Here is an 18,849-nt window from a genome sequence, read left to right as displayed (position 1 = left end):
AGTTTCCTTTTGACCATCTAGCTGGGGACTCTCATCCCGACTTGGACTTACAAAGAATACCACCCTGTCTTGGTTTCACAACTACTTTTTATCCTGATGGGGTTTATCCCAGATCTTTGCCACCGTGTCACTCACTGTTAGTAGCCCAAGTGCCCACGAAGCTTTTTTTTGGGGGTGGGGTGGGGGGCGGGGTGAAAGGAGTTTAGACCAGTCAGGCAGGTGCCGAGTGAGGTCATTCATCGTCTTGGGCAGCAGGGGGAAGCCTTTCCTTATTTTTTGTTAGACCTAAGCGGCTGCACTCTCAGCGCGGCCACCTGAGGGGGCGAGAAGAATGTGTATAGTGATCAGGGGACCCGAGGGGAAGCTGGTTAGTTACCTGTGTGCCTTTCTCAAGGCGTGTGTTGGGATGTAGGGAGGAGATACGCAAATAACACCTATGCGTAATTTCTGAAAACTTTCAAGTCCGTTAATTGACCCATTTGAACCCAAACTTTGTCTCCTCATTTCCCCAGATGAAACTGAAATCTGAAGAGGCTAAAGGGCGCGGGATGAGGAGACAGGGCTGGAAGCAGCACCCAGGCTTCCTCGCTTAAGTTCCGGGGGGCTCTGCTGGGCACTGTACCTGAGCCGCTGGGGCCCCGCTCCTCAGGCAAGCTCATCTCCTGTAGCCAGACTGCGGGGCTCCCACCCACGCCCTCTACTTACATCTGTGGACCTTGGGCAAGTTACTGAAACTTTTTAAACTCCAGTCTCCTTATCTGTAAAGTGGGAATGAAGATGATGATAAATAAAATAACATCTCCCTTATGGAGCTCTTGTGAGACAGAAATAATACACGTAAAGTTTTATCACAGTGCCTGCACATAGTTAGTAAAGACGTTCGTGACTGTCGTTTTCACAGAGAGTACTGGTCTAGGGCTCTCTCTACCACACTGGTTCCCAAGCTCTGGCATCCCTCAGGATGACTTGGAAGTCTTGTTAAAAGCAAGCTGCTGGGCTCCATCTTAGAATTTCTGACTCAGTAGGTCAGGGGTGGGGACCTAACAAGTTGCATTTCTCCTAAATTCCCACGTGATTCTGGTGCTCTTGATCCAGGGACCACACTCTGAGAATCATTCTTCTGGAAGGCTCTTCCTTTCTTCAGTACGTTTGCCTCCACTCCTAGCTCATTGTTCATTCATTCATTCAATCACGGGGTGCCTTCCAGCTGTTGTTTAACCAGTAGATATACCAGGATGAGTAAGGCGAGATTTCTTCCGTAAGAAGCTCATGGTTGAAGGCCAAGGTAGATACATCCATATACACTCAGCAGCACGAGCAGAACTGTGACAGAAGAAAGCATGGAAGAGAAGGAGGACTCCTTACTCAGACCAGAGGGTCCACGGGGCCAGGGCAGGGATGTGGAGAAGAGGATGGGGAGCAGGAAGAGTCAAAGGCTTTTCTGAAGAGGGTGAAGGGGTGGGTGGGAAGCGCGTCAAACCAGATGGACCAGTCGTGTCCAGAGCTAGAGGTCAGAGGTTCATGCTTGTTGGAGGAAACCCCCAGGACTTCTGAGCATTGGAGCACAGCAGGGGAGGGGAGGGGTGAGGAGACGGAGGCTGGAAACATAGGCAGGGGCAGAGCAGGAAGAACCCTACATCTCCACGATGAGGAACTTGGCTTCTACTTCGAAAATGTGAGAGATCAGGAAAGGTATTAACCAGGAATCAAATAACGGGCCGGACCTCTCTGAGCACAGGGTTAGAAGATGGGCAGGAGACCAGTATCCCTCAGGAAGTGCTGTGAGGCAGGGGATGAGCTGGAGAGATGCTGAACAGCAGAGCTGATGGACCATAGTTGCAGCTGGAGAGCCCACGAGATGGGGTAGGGGAAGCAGGGGCTGGGCTTTGGGACCAGGCAAATAGGGACTCAAAACTCCAGATCTGCCATTTGCTGGATGAGGGATGTGGGTAAACTAATAACCTTCTCTGAACCTCCGTTTCCTTGTCTGTACTGCTGGAATAATAACCACCCCAGAGGGGAGAGGGAACTAAATCTGAAAGTGCCTATAAAGTACTCAGTATGGCGTATTCATGTCAGTACCATCACATGGGAAGAACAGAAGGCAGATTTCTCAGGAGTGTGAGGGATGGAGACCCAGGGAGCTCTTGTCTTCCTCAGACACGTGAGATGGTCGTTGGGAAATAGGGGCCAATGGGGTCTCCCGCTGCCAGGAGAGAACACAAGCTGCGGCTCGGAGGGGACTCAGAAGAGGCCAAGGTGATGGGCACAGGTGCTTCCCTAGGTGTGGGTACCAGTGAGAGGAAGTATGGGATCTTACAGACCATGCCTACGTGTGCACACATCAGCACTGCACTCAAGACCCAGAGAAGTACCAAGGCCATTGCAGCCTTTCTGAAATGAATTCTCCTCTAGAAAACCTCCCCCTGATTATTATTTTCTGGATTCCTTCTCTTTACATGCTGCTATACCAGTGTGCCATGGAAGACATTTTGGGAAATGGGGCACTCTGCTCATCTGTAAGGGGTAGAGCCCTGTCTGACCTCAGATGGGAGGAGATGTTTCCCAGAGTGAAGGGGCCGGAGGGAGCAGGTACAGGCCTGGGCAGTTAGAGCAGAGTCACTTTATTAGCATAATGATGGCAGAGGGGCGGGGGCTTTAGCTGTTGGCAGCGATGGTCTGCTGAATCCAGTTCACATAGTTGCAGACCTTGGTGTAGACCCCAGGCTTGCCCTTCTGGGCACAGCCAGAGCCCCAGGAAACAATGCCCTGGAGCTCTCCGTTGCAGGTCACAGGGCCGCCAGAGTCACCCTGGGGAGGAAGCGGTGGGACAAGGTTTATAAAGAGAGAAGAAAGGGGACCCAGAGCCACACACAGTCTGAACCTTACAAGACCCCGTTCCTGTCGGCTCTGTGGCTCCACATCTCTCCACAGTCTGAAGAGATGCCACACACACTAGCCTCCCTGGTTTCTCCACGGGACCACCGCCCAGGGACCTCCTCTACCAGCCCCACAGCCCTGGGCGTTCAAATCCCGTTCCCAGGGGGCCTGTGTGTCTGGGCAGCGGTCTCAGAGCGGTAGGGTCAAGTCACCTGGCAGGAATCATTGCCTCCCTCGAGGAAGCCGGCGCAGACCATGTTGTCAGTGATCTGTCCAGGGTATGAGGCTTCACACTCGGCCTGACTCAGCAGTGGGGTGTCCAGGCACTGCAGCAGCTCGGGGTAGTTGACTTTGAGGAGCAGGAAGAGATCAAGGAAAGGAAAATGTGGGTCAGGCCAGGACGGGATGGCAATCCAGTGCTGAACCCTGAGGGTGGCCAGGAGAGGCCTCCAAGGAATGATGGGTTTCAACTCCCAGAAAGCTCACTGCAGACCCCTCCCTAGAGGTGCTAATAGCAAGGGCTACACCTGTCCTGGCTTTTGATTCTCGGGCTCAACTCCTTGACACTTCGCATCTCTCTGGTACCCAGCAGAGAACCCTTCGTGTAGTAGGCACTTGATGTGAATTTGCAGACTGGAAGCAAAGGGGTCCCAGCTCAGGGGATGCTCAGTTCTGGGCAATGTGGGTAGGTTGGAGGGTGAAGTCGTGAGGGTCCCACTCACCTCCAGAGCTCAGGGTGTTGCCCCAGCCGGAGACGAGGCACTGGGTGCTGGCGGGTGCGCAGGCGCTGGGCAGAGCTAAGGTGGACACCCGGGCATCAATGGCCGCAGGCGAGGAGAGTCTGATCAACAAGATGTCATTGTTCAGAGTCCGGCTGTTGTAGTTGGGGTGGCGGATGATCTTGGCCGCGTCGATGAACTGCTCACGGCCCTCCAGGACGTCGATGTTGTGTTCTCCCAGCCTCACCTGGATGCGGCTATTGTGGGCGAAGCACAGTAAAGGCCTTTTGTCCACATCCCTGCGTCCCCCAGGGTTTTCCCTACTCGCAGGTGGTGGTGTGGGAATGTCACAGGGCAGTAGAGGGGCAGTGGGTCAGGGATGCCGTGAAGGGGTCCCCCTGGGGATGCTTCTCAATTTGCTTTTCCAGCCGCCTTTCCCATGCCTCTCATGCATTCAGTGCCGTGGGTGCAACCGAGCCACTTCGAGTTCCCCGGGCATCCTTCATCCTCTGCAACCTTGCGAACTACACGCAGTGACTTCTACTCCCTCCGTTCTCGCTCTGCTAAGTGCCGTCTTCCCGTATGATCTAATCCAGCGCTTCTCAAAGTGCAGTATCAGCCTCAGCTGGGAACTCGTTCTCAGTTCCCACCCCAGACCTGCTGCATCAGAAACGCTGGGGGTGGGACCCAGCAATCTGTGTTTTAACAGGCCCTCCGGGTGATTCTTATGCGCACTCAGGTTTGCAAACCCTTGGTCTTGGCAGTGATTCTCAGCTCTGCCCAGAGAGGAGAACTGCCAGAGGCAGTTAAAAACTCCCCAATACTCAGACTCTCTTCCTAAAAATTCTGAGTCAGATAGGAACTAGGCATTTGTTTTTATGGTTTTTGTTTTTGTTTTAACATATCTCAGGTGGTTTTAACGTGTAGCCGACTGGCAAAGGTTACTTGTGTGAGGTCCTCGCCTGCTTTTCTCGCTGGCCATTCCTACCGCAAAATGGTCCGTCCCTGCTTTTATGACCCGCAGCCCTTGCTGTTTGATCTACTGATTTGGGGTGTCAGCGGCTTCCTAACAGGTGCCCCTCTTTACCCGCATCTCCTGTGAGTCAGCTGCCATTGTCAACTTCTTCTCTTCCCCATCATCGTTCCCGACTTCAGCAACCCCCCACACAGACCCCAGCTCTTCCAGAGGGCCCTGGGCGGTGGGCTTTGTAGTCAGGGGCCCAGCACTTACGACTTGTAGCAGTGAGCCGCGGACACCACCCATTGGTCACTGATGAGGGAACCCCCGCAGAAGTGGTAGCCAGAGTTCAGGGACACCTGGTAGGGGACGGAATTCTCCGCGCAGGTGTAGCCCCCTATGATCTTGTCATCATCGTCCATGGGAAAAGCAACTTGAGACAGGAAGGGAGAAGCCAATTCAACAGGAGGGGTGGGGGTGGAGCCCAGAGCCCCGCGGCTGGACCTTGCTGATTGGGATTCCTGAAGGAGCACAGCGATGAGAGCGGGGCCGGTAGCGAGCATCGCCGGCTTGTCTCACAGGAGGCAGTTCTCCCGAGTTGCTCTGTGTGCCTGCAGGGCACAGAGCTAGGCACTCTGCAGGGGCTCGGGCCCAGACCTCCACTGGGGCCAGGGCAAGGACAAGAAACGCCCCTCACAGTGCATTCCGTGCGATAGGGTCTGAAAGGGGTCCTCTCACCCACCGAATGCTTCTTTCTCTCTCTTACTCATCACCAGTCTACTCCCCACTGCAATTTCAGCCCCAGCTTGTCATGATGGGATGGCCTAAGTAGGAAGATCTGACCGCGAAGCCCTGGCTGTACCCAGCTCCTCCCCTAGCTCACATCTGCGCAGCGAGGCCGGGGACCCACTGCGCGGGACAAAGGTAGTTACGGTTATCGGCCAATAGCACAGTGATTTGCTGCTGTGGCTTTACATCCGGGCATCTGCAAACTACCTGGGAAGCTTAAAAAGTCAATGCACGGGCCACACCCCAGGCCAATTAATAGGACTGGAATGAGTCATCTTTCCACCTCCCCAGGTGCATCCGAGGTTAGGAACAGCTACCGTGGAGCTATCCTAGAGCCTCAAGTCCTGGCTCATTTCACAAACCATCCCCACCTGGTCTCCCTTTCTCGCCTCTCCCAACAAAGCCCCAAAATTGATGGATGAGGGAGATGGGAGTGGAGTCCGGCAGAAGGTGAGAGAATGAAGCTTAAAGAGAGCCCCAGAGTGGGAAGGAGGGGTGCTGGACAGGGAAGGCAGGATCTCAGCACACAGGGAGAACAGGAAAGGTAGCAGGAATGGTGGAGCGTGTATCTCTCCCAGGACAGGGGCAAATGGGGCCCAAAGCAACGCATGGGACTCACCGGCAGCTCCCACAAAGGCAAGAATCAGCAGTGGATTCATGGTGGAGAAGTGTAGTTGAGTGGCTGATGGAGAGCCTTTATACCTCCCGAGGAGAGGGAGGGGGTGTGTAGGTGAGGGTGGAGGGTCACCACCCCCCAACCCCATACAAACACACCTGCAGCTTTCCTTTTCCTGGAGTCTTGCATCAGTTCTACTATGTTTGGCCACTCTGTGGATTCATGGCTTGTGGGTGATAAGGAAACAGCTTCTGAGGACAGGGAGGAAGACAAGCTGATTCCGAGGAGGACGCTGGGATGAGGGAAACAGGGAAAGCTGAGACCCCACACATCACAGCTGGGCCTCCTTAAGCTGAGGAGATGAGGCTTAGGAGGAGGGAGAGTGACCTGGGCCCCTGAGAATCCTCTGACCTCGTGGAGCTTTACTCGACTTGCTTGAAGGAAGGGCTGATATTTGTAGCAAACTTGGCTGCTCAGTATCCTGGTCCCATGAGAGGAAAGAAGTCTTGACTAAGTCATACTTGTAAACATGAAGACCCTTCTCAAGTCTAAACCACTGGGTAGGAAGGTCAGATCCAAAGCCTTGGGGAACCAGGATCCCAACATCAAGAGGTGATGAGATGGGAGAGGCAGAGTTTCTTGTGAGTCTGGGCTTTCAAGCTGGCTTCCTTCCTACCAAGCCTTGTGGAAAGGGGGACATTTGGAAGGGGGAGGGTCCAAGGGGTAAGTAGGTATTTACCTGATACATTGGGGGGCACGGAAGACCACTACCACATTGCTCCTCTTCCTCACTATCAAGACACTGGTCTTTCTCATCGCCCATGCCGCCATGGGTTCTCTTTAAGCAGTCTCCTGGTCACCATGGGAATCTGCCCTGACGGTGATGAAGATTGCCACCACCTGCTAGGAGCTTGCTAGCCTGAGCTAGAATGATATGCTCCAGATCAGATATTAGAAAAAGTTTGAACAATGGTAAATTTGGGTCCTGATCAGGGAAACAGCAGTAGGTGGAGAAATTGGCACATGATAAAGGTTGAGTATTGGGTGATTGAAAACAACATTGAAGGTGGGGGAATTCTGGAATTTTCTATTTTTGATGCAGTGGGACTATTTTGCTGGGCTCAGTGCAGAGTGAATCTTGCCAGAAATGATCTCAATTTGCAACCTGCCATAGCCATCAAGACACAGCTCTGTAATTTATTGAGGCACAACCTGGCCAGAGGGGTAGAGATGTAACTGGTGTCTGTGCTTGAGTCTAATGACGTGAACCAGGTCGAGGAGCCTTCCCATGATGAGGCTTTTCCTTCTCAGCTCTTCTGAGCTCAGGGTTCCTGAGAGGCAGGAGTGGGCAGAGTTCACATATGAATTCTCAGAAAGGTAAATATGAGTGGAAATGGTGAACAAAGTCAGAAAAGCTCAGAAGTCTGGTGGTGAGCCAGGAAGTAGGCTGGAGGGATACAGTAAATGGAAACAGAATTAATTGGGGGAGATGCAGGTGGGGCTTGTGGGTGGAGAGGGACCCACAGGCTGTCTTCTGATTCAGTGCCTGGCACGGCTGGAAGCCAGCTTCTCCAGGACAGGACACCCAGATCTCTGAGCTCTCCCCATCCTCACTGCACACCCTCTAATACCTGATGGGCTCATATCTAGGCAGGAATACTGCTATATTTGTACAGTGCCTGACAGCTTTTAAATGAAAGAGCTTTCACACACACAAGTAGCAGTGGTATGCTGATTTTCATTTGTGTTGACTTTCAAGTTTCAGTTTTCACAAATGTTTTCATCTTGAGGTGTGCAGAACAAGATTATTTCCATTTACAGAGGATGAGACTGAGAATCAGAAAGATTTTGTCTTGTCCGAGAATACAGATCTAAAACTGGCAGAGCTGGCCTCAAGGCCACTGGAAGACGGGGAAAGCACTGTGAAGCATGGGAATCGCTGCAGATGGCAGCTAAGGGGTCAAGTCAAGGTACAAACTACCTCCGGATCCCTCCTGATGCTTGCCTCCCTGGCAGAGAGAGAAGCTTGAATTAATCTTCCACCTGGCACCTGGCCTCACAGCCCTATCTTACCATGGCCTTGGGCCCCTCTGGGCCACGTTGAAGGCACAGGTAGCTCACTCAGGTTGTGGAGCCTCCATAATAGAGGCTTTTTCATAAATATCATGAAATATGCTATTTTGTTTTGTCCCCTTGTTGTGGGGTCTTCATAGGAAGCCTTGCCTTAGAGGATAAGGAGAGACTCTTGCTGTAGATACCAGTATGCCCTGGACAGGTACGGGGAGGTGATCTTTGGTAGAAGATAGGAAATTATCCTGGGAAAAGGGAGAAAGTTTTTGAATTGGTGCTTTGTGGCTCTGACTCTGTCTGAAAGGGAACCCCCACCTGCTTGGGCTTTTCTGTGTCTAAAGCCTTAAGACTAGCCTTCTCCTGATGTTTTGCACGCCCTCTTAGAATCAACTATCACACCCACAATACAGTATGAGGTGAATTTTGGTCAAAGTATCAGGAGTCACCTTACAGGCAGAGAAGATAGATATAGGTGGAAACCATTACCTCATACTCTAGGCTCAGATGTGTAGGTTGGATTCTGGTGCACATTTGCCCAAATTCAATTTGAATAAGTCTCTGCAGCACTTGGCACTCTCCGTTCTGAATTTTGGATTCCTTTGTCCATTTCTCTAAGACGTTCTCCTAGGACTTCCTTGGTGGTGCAGTGTTTAAGAATCCGCCTGCCAATGCAGGGGACACGGGTCCGAGCCCTGGTCTGGGAAGATCCTACATGCCTCAGGGCAACTAAGCTCGTGCGCCACAACTACTGAGTCTGCGCTCTAGAGCCTGTGAGCCACAACTACTGAAGCCCATGTGCCTAGAGCCCGTGCTCCACAACAAGATAAGCCACCTCAATGAGAAGCCCGCCCACCGCAACGAAGAGTAGCCCCCACTTGCCGCAACTAGAGAAAGCCTGCGCACAGGAACGAAGACCCAACGCAGCCAAAAATAAATAAATAAATTAATTAAAAAAAAAAAAGACATTCTCTTGGTTGATTTTTAGCTCTTGGCACATCAAGCCACTGGCTTTTCATTATGGTAACGGTGGATCATTTCTGTGCGCTTTACTACACCAAATGTGTGTGAGTCTTTCATGGACCTTTTTCACTTTATTATCACAACCACCTATGGGGTTGCCATTTTATAGATGACAAGATGAGCTTTATAGAGGTGAAGTAACTTTCTCAAGGTCACACAGCCAGTAAGCTGTAGAGATGGGATTTAAGCATGGCAGCCCAACTCCAGAGCCTGTAAATTCTACCACAGAACGTTTGGCTTCCCTTCCCCTTATTTGACCCTCACACAGCCTCATGAGTTGGGCAACAGGTACCATTTTCTCCTTTTTACCAATGAAAAATCTAAAGCTAAGAGGTTAAGTGACTTCTCCAGGGTCACCCAGCTAAGGAATCCATAAATGACACCAGAACCTTTCCCTATGGAAGATAAGTTCATTCCCATCATGTTGCTACATAGTGGAGTCTTTCAGATCTCCTATTGGTCTGAAAAGTAGATTTTTGTCAGATTCCAAATCGTTAGTTTCTTTTTAAAAAATACTTCCCTCCCCCAGCCCCCCAGCTCAGGTATTTCTCCTCAGCTCTTAGTCAGCTCCTCCTTGGCCCCCAGGGTCCTTTACCACCTCCAACCAGATTGGCAAATTCTCTGCTGTCTTTCCTCCAGACTCCCAACTCCTTCCCGCCTCCATCATTTTTTCTAAACTACATATTTTGCCCATTGTGCAATTTCTCTTTATCCACTAAGAACTATTTTCTTGAATGTCGCAGCCTGGGAATCACTGAATCTGGATAGTGAAGGGGTGGTCTGTGTGATCCAAAAACAGTGAAGGGTGAGACAGAGGCTAGAGGCACAGACTGGTCATTGGCTGGTTGGCCAAATGGAGTAGTCTGTTCCTCCTCCCCACCCCCCTCCTGCTCCCCACCTTGAAGCAAGGAAGATGGGTACGTCTACTTGCATATTTTATCTAGTCTTCAGGCTGATATAGAGGGGCGAATGGGGGAGTCTCTAGCAATTGAAGCTTTTTATCTAAAGATAGATTGGTTCCTATACTATAATGGTCTTTTTGTTCACATTTCAGCCATTCCTTGTCTCATCCCTGGGCTTATTAATGCTGCTTAAGTGACTCCAGAGTCTACTGAAGAGTACTTAGAGGAGAGCCAGTAAGGAGTTTGGGAGGAATACCCACGTGGCTGTGATTGTAGCAGCCATGACTTGTACCATGATACTCAAGAGTTGAATAAATGACAGGTGTATTTACTTTTCTAAATCATATTAGATCCAGATTGAGCCCCACAAGTCAAGTTCAGTGGTAAGCCCAGTCAACTGAGCTCCCTCCACTCATTTAGCTTTTAAAAACTCTAGACTCTGTTGTCCATTTGGAAGGCAGCCAACTGGTCAGCCCACTTCCTATAGGCCGACCTATCCAGGAGGATCTTCAAAAGGCTCCCAAGTCTTAGAACTGAGTGTTCAGTCCACACAGGAACCAACACAGCTCCAAACTGAGGACCGTCCAAGTTCAGGGCCACTGTGTTTGAGCAGATTCTGGGCTTGCCTCTCTAGAACCCATCATATCTGTTCCCTTTCCCAGCCTGGGGGTGGGGCGGAGCATAGGGAGCTGGCACATGTTTTTGGGTCACCATTCTACTCAAGCAGAAAGGTGAAAGCCTCTGTTCCCTCCCTGTTAGAACAATCTAGTTCTTTTTTTTTTAACAAACTCTTTCTCTTTACCAAGGGCCGTTAATATCTGCATCATTTTTTTAAAAAATTTTATTTATTTATTTATTTATTTATTTTGGCTGTGTTGGGTCTTCGTTTCTGTGCGAGGGCTTTCTCTAGTTGCGGCAAGCGGGGGCCACTCTTCATCGCGGTGCGCGGGCCTCTCACTATCGCGGCCTCTGTTTTTGCGGAGCACAGGCTCCAGACGCGCAGGCTCAGTAGTTGTGGCTCACGGGTCTAGTTGCTCCACGGCATGTGGGATCTTCCCAGACCAGGGCTCGAACCCGTGTCCCCTGCATTAGCAGGCAGATTCTCAACCACTGCGCCACCAGGGAAGCCCCTAGTTCTTTTTTAATGGCCTTACATTGCCTGAACTCAAATGCTTTTTGTAGAGATTTTTCTCCAGGGAAGTCCACATGGCTTGGCAAATTTCTCTTTTCTGCTGAATCATATTTATTTGCTCAATGTATTAGTTTGCTAGGGCTGCCATAACAAAATACCACAGAAATCTATTTTCTCACAGTTCTGGGAGCTAGAAGTCCACGATCAAGGTGTTCATAAAAGAAACTTTCACATATTGAGGTATGGAGAAGTCATTCTGGCTTATACAGGAGTTAATTTGAATTTTATGCTACCTAAAACAGCCTGTTTGTGGCCTATCAGCCATACACTGTACATCTGCTTTAATTATTAAAGAAAAGGGCACATTGACTGGAAGTAAAAATGTCTATGTTAAAAAATAAAATGCCTCTTTTCCTGGGACACCAGTGCTGATATTCCTTTGATGATAAGACTCCTTCTCAGGGACCAAGGACATACTGACTCACTGTACGTGTTGATCTGTTTTTTTTTAAACCTTGAAGGAATGTACCCCTGACTTGCTTAATGTTCTTTGTTCTGAGAAGATATAAAATTGGGTTGAAAACCATGCTTCTCTGGAGCAGTTCCTCAGAGCTATCTGAGAGGCTGTCTTCTGGGCTATAGTCCTCAGTTTGGCTCAAATAAAACTTGTTTCTATTCCTATTACAGATTGTTTATTGATTATTTTCGTCGACAGTGTCAACAGGGTTGTTTTCTACTGAGGCCTCTCTCTCCTTGGCTTGCAGATGACCTTCTTCTAACTGTGTTCTCATGTAGCCTTTCCTCTGTGGGCACATCCCTGGTGTCTCTCCTTTTATGTCCTAATCTTTTCTGATAAGGACACCAGCCAGATTGGATTAAGGTCCACTCTAATGGCCTCATTTAAATTATTTCTTTAAAGATCCTATCTCCAAATACAGTTACATTCTGAGGGACTGGGGGTTAGGACTGCAGCATATGAATTTTGGAGGAACACAGTTCAGTCCATAACACTAAGTAAATATTTACTGAATTCCTGTGATGTTCCTGTAATTTCTCTAAGCTTTATGGAAACAGCAATGAAGAAGACACAAAAGGTCCTTGCTTTCATGGCATCTGTGTGTATTTATGTGTGTTCGTGTCCACACATATGTAAGGAGGTATAGCTATGAGAGGCAGACAGTAAATTAAAAATGTACGTATACATATATATGTATATATACATATAAAATGTGTATATAATGCATACAGTTGACCTTTGAACGACATGGGGTTTGAAATGCACTGGTCTGCTTATACATGGATTTTTTTTCTAATAAATACTATAATATTACACGATCTGAGGTTGGTTGAATGCACAGATGTGGAACTTCGGCTACAGAGGGCCACCTATAAAGTTATACATGGATTTTCAACTGTGCAGTGGGTTAGTGCCCTTAACCTGCACCTTGTTCAAGGATCAACTGTATATTTATATCAGACTATGGTGATTAGATGTTATTAAAATAGGATAAAGTGATAATAAATGTGAGTAACTGGTGGCTGGGTCCACAAGTGCTATATTAGGTAAGAAGGTCAGGAAAGCTGTCTTTGGGGAGTATTTGAGTTGAGAACCTGAATAAGAAGATGACAGCCCTGTGAAGGTGGGGTAAGCAGGGCTTTCATCATTCCCTGCTGAGTCTATAACAGAAATAAATTGACACATACAACCATTGCTTTTTAAATTAAATTACCCTATCATCTAGCATATGGATATTTACCTTGCTATTAATTTTAATTGTAAAAACTGATATTTAAAGGATGGTCATCAATACACCGAAATATTCTTATAAGTTAATGTAAAGTATATTTTTTGACATGAAATATTGTTGGCTTAAGAGAATAAATGATAAAATACATATCATATGATCTAATTTTATTTAAATGGGTGATTTTAATTTTCCTCAGTTTAATAAACTGTGTATTTCACAAAAAAACATGCATTTATTTTGTTATTAAAATAGCTAAAATAAAGAGAAACAACTATAATAATAAATAAAATTTTCCCAGAGAGGGCAATACCTAACCTTGAGGATGGAATTGTTAGTGGTAAAATTTCATGTATTGGGCTTCCCTGGTGGCGCAGTGGTTGAGAATCTGCCTGCCAATGCAGGGGACATGGGTTCGAGCCCTGGTCTGGGAAGATCCCACATGCTGCGTAGCAACTAGGCCTGTGAGCCACAATTACTGAGCCTGCGCGTCTGGAGCCTGTGCTCCGCAACAAGAGAGGCCGCGATAGTGAGAAGCCCGCGCACCGTGATGAAGAGTGGCCCCCGCTTGCCGCAACTAGAGAAAGCCCTCGCACAGAAACGAAGACCCAACACAGCCCCAAATTAATTAATTAATTAATTAATTTTAAAAAAAAGTATTTAAAAAAAATTTTCATGTATCACAGTGAGAAATAAATTTAACTAGTAACTAAATTGTGTGTTTTGTCTCTACCAGGCACAGTGTGATGCGGTTTACATGGAAGACTTCATCTCATTCTTATAAAAATCCTCACACCTTTCTTTTTTGGCATCATTATTATCCTTATTTTATATATGAAAATATTATATATATGTATATGAAATTGTGTAACTTGTCAAGGTCACAACTGGTGGTAAAGCAGTGGAGTCAAGTTTTAAGCTCAGGTCTGCCTGGGAACAGAAATCAAGCCCCTAACCACAGTGTTTTACTGCTCCTTAGGAGAAAAGTTTGCCATTATATAGGAAGATGCTCACACCCCAAGGCTTACTTGTAGGTGAATTTGCCCATTTCCTAGGGAGCAGGGTACAGGAAGGTAAACTAGCACTTTTGATCCATCTGATCAAGTGGGTGCACACGTGGATTCCTGTGAGCAAGAGAATCAGCATGTGTAGAAACTGGGTAAGACCCACTGGAACCTGTACAGCACTAGGGGCGTGATGGGAATCGCTTCTTCATAAAGCCAGGATACAGGAAAAGCTACACACTTAGTGAAAGGGCAAACTAAAAAAAATAACCCCACAGGCAATTGACAAGGACTATTCTTTTTCTTGGTCTTGGCTTTGGGTGGAGGACTAAAAACAGCTTCCTCTGAATATCCATGGCCACTGAGTAGTCAGCCCTTTGGGGTTTGCCATAGACACTGTATGGCCAAGAAGATGGACACTGAGAATTATAAAGGAAAACATCAGGTCTGTTGCATCCCAATTGCGTGACAGAGGCAAAAATAAATATTTCCTGGAAAGCCCACCTTTACTCCAGGATTTAGGGAATTCCCAAAGATAAATTTTATAATATCAAATTACACAATGCACAAGGCAATAAGCCACCCTGAGTGAGAAGCAGCAGAAACCACAAGAAAACCAGGTGCATAAAGTCATCAGATGTTGGCACGAACAGATAAAAATTCCAAGTATAAGTCTGATATCCTTAAAGAAATAAAATAACTGAAAAATACATGACGAGCAAGATTCTTCAAAAATGACTGCTCATATTTGTAGAAAGACCCAAGTAGATTTCCTAGAAATGAAAATATATTTTAAATTAAAAAGTCAATTGAAAAAAAAATGTCAGTTGAAAGGTGAAATGGCTTAATGGAGTTGAGGTGTGAATTAGTAACTAGGACAGAGAGTCTAAAGGAATTACCCCTAACACAGCACAGAGAAGCAAAAAGAGGGAAAATGTGAATGAATGGCTAGAATCTAGATGATACTGGGAAAGTTGAACACAGGCTAGATCTATTCTTCAGGACTGAAGTTCTGGCCCTTGCGAAGATTTTCCTTTACCACTACCTTTCAGACCCATACTTATGTTAAACTGTAATGATCATTCCAGAATAAAATGCAACCCTACCCAGAAAACAGCCCCATAGTTTTTCAGCTGAAAATAGGGAATTCCCACAAAACCTTGAGTACGGATTGAGGGTAGGGTGGGTGTGGAATGGGAGTGTGGACCGTGAAACTGGGACTTGCTCTTGAAATCAAATTGTGCCTCCTTCCAGCTATGCTTGAATCTTGTCTTAATTATACATTTTCCACTGAATAACAGAATACTCTGTGTGTGTTCAACTTTACAGTTTTGCAAATCAACTAACACCCAGTTCTGAATGCCATAAGGCATTTAGTAAAGAGCCAGGAGCAGCTTTTCAAAGGAAGAATAGTTGGTGCCAGGTAGAAGACAGTATGGCTTTACACCAAAACTCTTTGCATCTGCCTCGTGATTCTCTTACTGGGGAATGCCACGAGCTCTACAGAGCAGCCCTATCTGCCATGGGCACTTCAAGAATAACTGAGCTACTTGGTCTATGGCCCAGGTGGCTGGGAAGCTTACATCATCGCCTCATTCTGCTACAGAACTCTGTCTTGCACTGGCCCAGCCTTACAGATTACACAGTAAATGGACCAGAGTAGCACACCCAACTGTAGTATATGTTAACTCCGAAATCCAGAAAGTCCCATAAAGCATTGCACCTCTTTCTCCACGGCAGATGATGTAAGAGGCAGCAGCTTGCCCCTCACTTTGGAGGACATTCCAACATATCTCACACCTCTGGACTACTCAGAAGCTCACCAAATTGGCAGGTCCCTGAATTTTTGCAGATTTACATTGGTCTGGCATGCATATGTCATACCAAGGCATCTAGAGTGCTTTATAACTTCCATTCACTAAGAACAATCAGCATAATGCCATCAGTGTAATGGACCAGTATGATATCAAGATGACTAAGGGCCTTCTAAACTATATCGATAGACAACAGGCTAAATATAGCCTTGAGATAAAATACTTAAAGGGTATTTTTGACTGTGCCACTTGAAGGCAAATTGTATCTGATTGTCTTTACTGAATATTTCTAAACATTCCTCTGGAAGACATTTTATCCTCAACCTCCAGTAGCAACTCTTCCTGTCTGTGGATGGGGCCCTCCAGCGGATCCTACCAATTCTCTCCCCATCCCAGCCTATCCATTCACACCCATCCCCACCCACCAGTACACAGGCAGCTGCATCTGCCCAAGAGCTGTGGTTTCCCCCCTCCAGCCTGCTTCCCAGGGTTCTCAGGCTCACCTGGATGGAGCCGGGTAGGAGGGAGCAGGGGTTCTTGCTGAGACCTTTGATCTGTGCCCAGCACTGTGTCTCCAGCGCTGCAGAAATAAGAGCTGCTGTCTTCGGGGCTCACGTTGCTCACAGTCAGAGTTGAGAACATCAGGTGTGGGCGGCGAATGGGAAACTTGGCCTTGGTAAGCCCACTCTCATAAGTGGCCTCAGAGCCCTGATTCACAGTTGCCATCAGCAGCAAGCTCTGTCCTGGAAACTGACGGTACCAGTACATGAAGGTGAGCTGGCTATCGACCTAACACTGGATCATCACGGAGGTCCCGCATTCACAGATGTCCCTGCTTGGCTTTTGAGATAGGAGAGCACCGGACACAGAGCCTAGTTCCAGAGAGACAGAAAAACCCATGAGGGCCGACAAGCTTGTCCCCAGGCAGGAAGGTCTTTTACTATTTGCTCCAATACCACCTTGGCCCCCAAAGAACCCTGTAGCACTGCCTGCACTTTGGTTTTGTTCTGCCAACTGTTATTGTGTCAGGATCCTCTAATCCAACATCTCCCCCACCCTCTGACTGGTGGCCTCGGACACCCTACTCCTCTCCCCAACATCCACATTTACCCCAAACTGCCCCCCAGTATAAGGCCATACCTAATCCCAGGAGAAGTAGCAGAAGAGTCAACATCTTTAGGTGATGGCCTCGCCTCTTCCCAGAGGAAAGGCACTAAGACATCAAATTCAAGTTCATCTTTGGTCACCACTGTGTAGCTCATCCCTACTGGCTCTCTCTTCCCTTCCTGTCATAGGCAGTCGAGTTTCTGCAAGAATATGGAGACTTGTCTGCCCCCTAGTGGAGCTGTGTGGCCCTTCACTTAGGCTGGATCGTCATTCACAAGTCTCTCAGCCTGCAATTGCAGTCTATCCACCACATATCCACCACCTCCCCATCCATCATTACTGAGCATCACGTATGTGCTACTCCTTGGGTGTAAAGTAAGACTAGGTATGCAATATTGACCTTAGATAACTAAAGGTAAAATTTTAGAATATTAGGGAAACATAATTCAGAATATCGACTGTCTGCTGAGTCTTTATTTCGGTTGTCCCAAATTGAACTCATTTTTCCTTCCCTGATACCTACTCCAGTAAACTGGCTCCTACTCCTGAATACATTCCTCTTACTAAGTGGTACATGTATATACAGTGGAATATTAGTCACAAAAAGGAAAGAAATTGTGCCATTCGCAGAGACATGGATGGACCTAGAGACTGTCATACAGAGTGAAGTAAGTCAGAAAGAGAAAAACAAATATCGTATAATATCGCTTATATGTGGAATCTAGAAAAATGATACAGATGAACTTATTTGCAAAGCAGAAATGGAGACACAGATGTAGAGAACAAACATATGGACACCAAGGGGGGGAGGCGGGGTGGGATGAATTGGGAGATTGGGACTGACATACACACCCTACTATGTATAAAATAGATAACTAATGAGAACCTACTGTATAACACAGGGAACTCTACTCAATGCTCTGTGGTGACCTAAATGGGAAGGAAGTCCAAAAAAGCGGGGATATATTTATACATATAATTGATTTGCTTTGCTGCACAGCAGAAACTAACATAACATTGTGAAGCAACTATAGTCCAATAAAAATTAGTTAAAAAATAAAAAATAAAATAAATGGTACCCCCACTCATCTTGTTGTCTAGGCTCAGAAATTCATCTTTATATTTTTAATTTTAAATTTATTTTTGGCTGCATTGGGTCTTTGTTGCAGGGCACGCAGACTTTCTCTAGTTGTGGCAAGTGGGGGCTACTCTTCGTTGTGGTGCACGGTCTTCTCATTGCGGTGGCTTCTCTTATTGTGGAGCACGGGCTCTAGACACACGGGCTTCAGTAGTTGTGGCACGTGGGCTCAGTAGTTGTGGCTCACGGGATCTAGAGCGTTGGCTCAGTAGTTGTGGCGCATGGGCTTAGTTGCCCCGTGAGATGTGGGATCTTCCCAGACCAGGGCTCGAACCCGTGTCCCCTGCACTGGCAGCGGATTCTTCACCACTGTGCCACCAGGGAAGTCCCCAGAAATTCATCTTTATTGCCTCTTTTCTTCTCAGGTCTCTCACAATTAATTCACAACTCAAATGCATTGTATCTCTATTTGTCTATCATATCTCCTCCTCATTTTGGTCATCAATGGCTATTTGTAATACGGTTTCTTCTATTCTAATTCAGCTCATTATGGACTATGAGACAGATCATCCCTCCGTAAAATTTGACAACAGTGCTACGGTCCTTTTTCATCATCCAATTGATTTCCTCTGTCATGTAACTTCCTGAAACAGTTTAACACTTGCATAAAAACTGAGCTAATGTTTTTGAGCACTTACTCTGTGCTTTACATGAGTTATTTCAGTCTGTGAATTAGGCGACTTAGGCATGTTTACAGATTAAGAAATTTTACAGATTAGACACGAAGACCTTATATAACCTAAACAAGTTCACGTAATCTGAGATTAAGTGACAGAGGCAGGACTCAAATCCATGTCTGTGTGACACCAAAGCTCAAAAGCTAACATGGGTACTATTAGGGATTGCCTCACGTTTGCCGTTGCTTGTTGTTCTGTCCTTAGTAGGGCAGAAGCCGGTGGATGACCGAGAACTATAGGCCTAATACCCAAAAGGAAACGAGGAACCTCTAGAAAGA

At 47.2% G+C, this 18,849-nt stretch overlaps 1 protein-coding gene and 2 gene segments (V, D, J or C); all 3 read right to left on the bottom strand.

The window, feature by feature from the left end:
- LOC137768727 (T cell receptor beta constant 1-like) overlaps positions 1-16,823 on the bottom strand; it is a 30,671-nt gene extending 13,848 nt beyond the window's left edge. The window contains 2 exon segments of the C gene segment in view: positions 16,229-16,521; positions 16,790-16,823. Of these exon segments, the coding sequence occupies positions 16,229-16,521; positions 16,790-16,823 (327 nt within the window).
- Positions 1-18,849, bottom strand: part of LOC137768211 (T cell receptor beta constant 1-like) — a 55,489-nt gene that overhangs the window by 22,195 nt on the left and 14,445 nt on the right. Inside the window, 1 exon segment of the C gene segment in view lies at positions 18,648-18,652. Coding sequence covers positions 18,648-18,652 — 5 coding nt within the window.
- LOC137768212 (anionic trypsin) lies at positions 2,659-6,005 on the bottom strand. The gene is made up of 5 exons (XM_068549593.1): positions 5,966-6,005; positions 4,831-4,990; positions 3,603-3,856; positions 3,093-3,229; positions 2,659-2,811 (listed from the first exon to the last, which is right to left on the bottom strand). Exons 1-5 carry the CDS (start codon positions 6,003-6,005, stop codon positions 2,659-2,661), a joined length of 744 nt encoding a protein of 247 aa, XP_068405694.1.

This window comes from Eschrichtius robustus, chromosome 8, assembly GCF_028021215.1.
Source record: "Eschrichtius robustus isolate mEscRob2 chromosome 8, mEscRob2.pri, whole genome shotgun sequence".
Classification (NCBI taxonomy): Eukaryota; Metazoa; Chordata; class Mammalia; order Artiodactyla; family Eschrichtiidae; genus Eschrichtius; species Eschrichtius robustus.
This window is presented reverse-complemented; position numbering and strand designations above follow the sequence as displayed.